Raw genomic sequence first — 2,290 nt, 5'->3', positions numbered from 1 at the left:
CTTATCAGTTCAGTATATATTACGGTAATTAACCAATTTACATACTAATATAGTATATAAAATATTCAATAAAATAATATTTTGTATCGCAATAAAGCACTTGAAGTATTAGTACTATCATTAAATATCTAGCATAAATAACAGATAACAGGTAACATTAATAAAATTAAATAAAATATAAGGACAATAATGGTTTAAATCAGAGTAACTACTATAGAAAAGAAGACACACTTTAAGCAAATTCAAGATATAAAATTATATTGCACTTAAGCAGATTTTAAAATTCGTTGAAGTGAACTCAGAGAACAACGAAACAAATCTATACTGACACTATTTGAGTTAATCATCATTCTACCTATTGCACAGTTTTCACCATACAGTGTACGATGTTGACACGTTCGCTGCTCATCGATTTTTTAATGGGCACCGGTGGTGCTGAGACAAGAAAAACTTTCGTTTTTGAATATTCATGTTTTTACGTATTATTAGGTCAATATAATTCTTTTTTATGTGGTTTTTTGTATTTTTTTGCAAAAAAAAATCACGACACATATGTGGCGGCTTGAGCACTCGGCCAAGATTTTAATCACCCAGTGCTCAACGAAGCCTACGTGCCGTCACTAGGGACCATTTATCAAATCTCTTTATTAAATTTTCGCAAACTCATTATTATTACAAAAATCGTGACAAAATCAGCAACAATAACTTAAAACCAAACTCTAACTTAAAACCTATAACATAAAATAAATAGTTACATATATTCAAAAAACAAAAAAACATTATCCCTATGCAAAAAATTTAGTTCATAAACATAACGAAATAGAAAAAGTTTTTTTCAACTAGAATATTAGAAAATATATTTGGAAACTAAATTGGTACAACATTTCATAAAAAAAGGAACTAAGTATTAACAAAAAAGGTTTTATCTAGTTTCATAGATTATTTTGAAATTCCTTAAAACAAGGGTCTAAACACAGTCCTGGCAGTTCCGGACAACTCTTACAATAAAAGTTTGTGTCCCTACGAATTCCACGTTTTGAACACCATCGGCATTTTTTTCGCAGTCTTCTATCTCCTGGGCCCTTTTCTAGTTTAGATGGACCGTGCTGAAACCCTTGGTTTTCTTTGGATTGACCTGGCTTCTCTTTGGCTTGGATTTCTGGTACCATTGCTTCAACTATTGATTCACGATATTCTAGAAACGACATCTTTGGTCTAGAATATTTGTTGTATAACATATAGGAATTATACAACATAGTCTCCATAATATGAATTCCTACTTTTTTATACCATCGTATGGTTTTACGATGGCCGGGGTAGTAGGACTGCATTTGATCTTGTAAATCTATACCCGACATATATTTATTGTATTGCACGATTGGAGCTGGTTTAATGTTATTAGTGCCAAATCTAGACAAAACTTCTTCCAATGTATTTTCATGCTCCGTACTAATATACAGTACCTCTCGTTTGTCCTTCCATTTACCTACACACACATTTCCTCCATAACGATGAATGGATTCGCCAGGCTTTAGTTTTGCCTTACTTACATCTTCTGGGGTTTCTTTTCTACCCACCTGCAAAGTACCCGTACAGTACGTATTTTTTTCCAACAATTGTCTCGCAAGGGCCACAGAATTGTAATAATTATCCATGTATAGACTGTGCCCCTTATCCCAGTAATTCCTTATAAGATGAAGGACGACATTAGCGGCATGCCCTCTACCGCCCAAATCATCAAGTACACCAGTATATATTTGCATATTTAAAACAATGCCACTTGACTCGGTCAGCAAATAAAATTTAATTCCATACTTATGTTTTTTATTTTTTATGTACTGCCGAAACGAAAGACGACCGCGCCACAAAAGCATCGATTCATCTATTGAAAGGTTCTTGCCCGGGGAATAAACCGAATCCATTTTATTGTTAAAAAAGTTAACTAATGGCCAAATTTTAAATAACCTGTCACTTTTTAAATCTGGGGAATTTTCAACAAAGTGTAAGCACCGCAAAATAATTAAATATCGGTCTCTGCTCAGATATTTCCTGATAGGCAAATTGAGAAAACGACTAATACGTAAATTGTAAGTCCCAAGAATAAAGTAATTTCTTCTTTATCTACAGATTTCCATCGACTAATTCTAGAGTTGGGTCTCGAGGGTTCGTTAAGTAGCACGTATTCTGCGTAAATATTAGTTTGTCGTATTAATATTTCAAAGAACTCATCGTCATCCAGGAGTAAAAAAAAAATCAACAGGTTTACCTTCACCAGGTACCTTTAATTCTT

The 2,290-nt window shown here is 33.1% G+C and overlaps 1 protein-coding gene across 1 annotated transcript; it reads right to left on the bottom strand.

Annotated features, from left to right (window-relative positions):
* Positions 1-932: 932 nt before the first annotated feature.
* LOC126741411 (piggyBac transposable element-derived protein 4-like) lies at positions 933-1,763 on the bottom strand. The gene has a single exon (XM_050447815.1). The coding sequence runs from the start codon at positions 1,761-1,763 to the stop codon at positions 933-935; it is 831 nt and encodes a 276-aa protein (XP_050303772.1).
* Positions 1,764-2,290: the final 527 nt, after the last annotated feature.

The sequence above is a fragment of the Anthonomus grandis genome, chromosome 10 (genome assembly GCF_022605725.1).
Source record: "Anthonomus grandis grandis chromosome 10, icAntGran1.3, whole genome shotgun sequence".
Lineage (NCBI taxonomy): Eukaryota > Metazoa > Arthropoda > Insecta > Coleoptera > Curculionidae > Anthonomus > Anthonomus grandis.
The sequence above is the reverse complement of the archived record's forward strand: the minus strand, read 5'-3'. Positions and strand labels throughout refer to the sequence as shown.

Excerpts from the sequence above, each read along its gene's own strand:
- LOC126741411 (XM_050447815.1), bottom strand. The coding sequence starts at position 1,763 with ATGCAAATATATACTGGTGTACTTGATGATTTGGGCGGTAGAGGGCAT.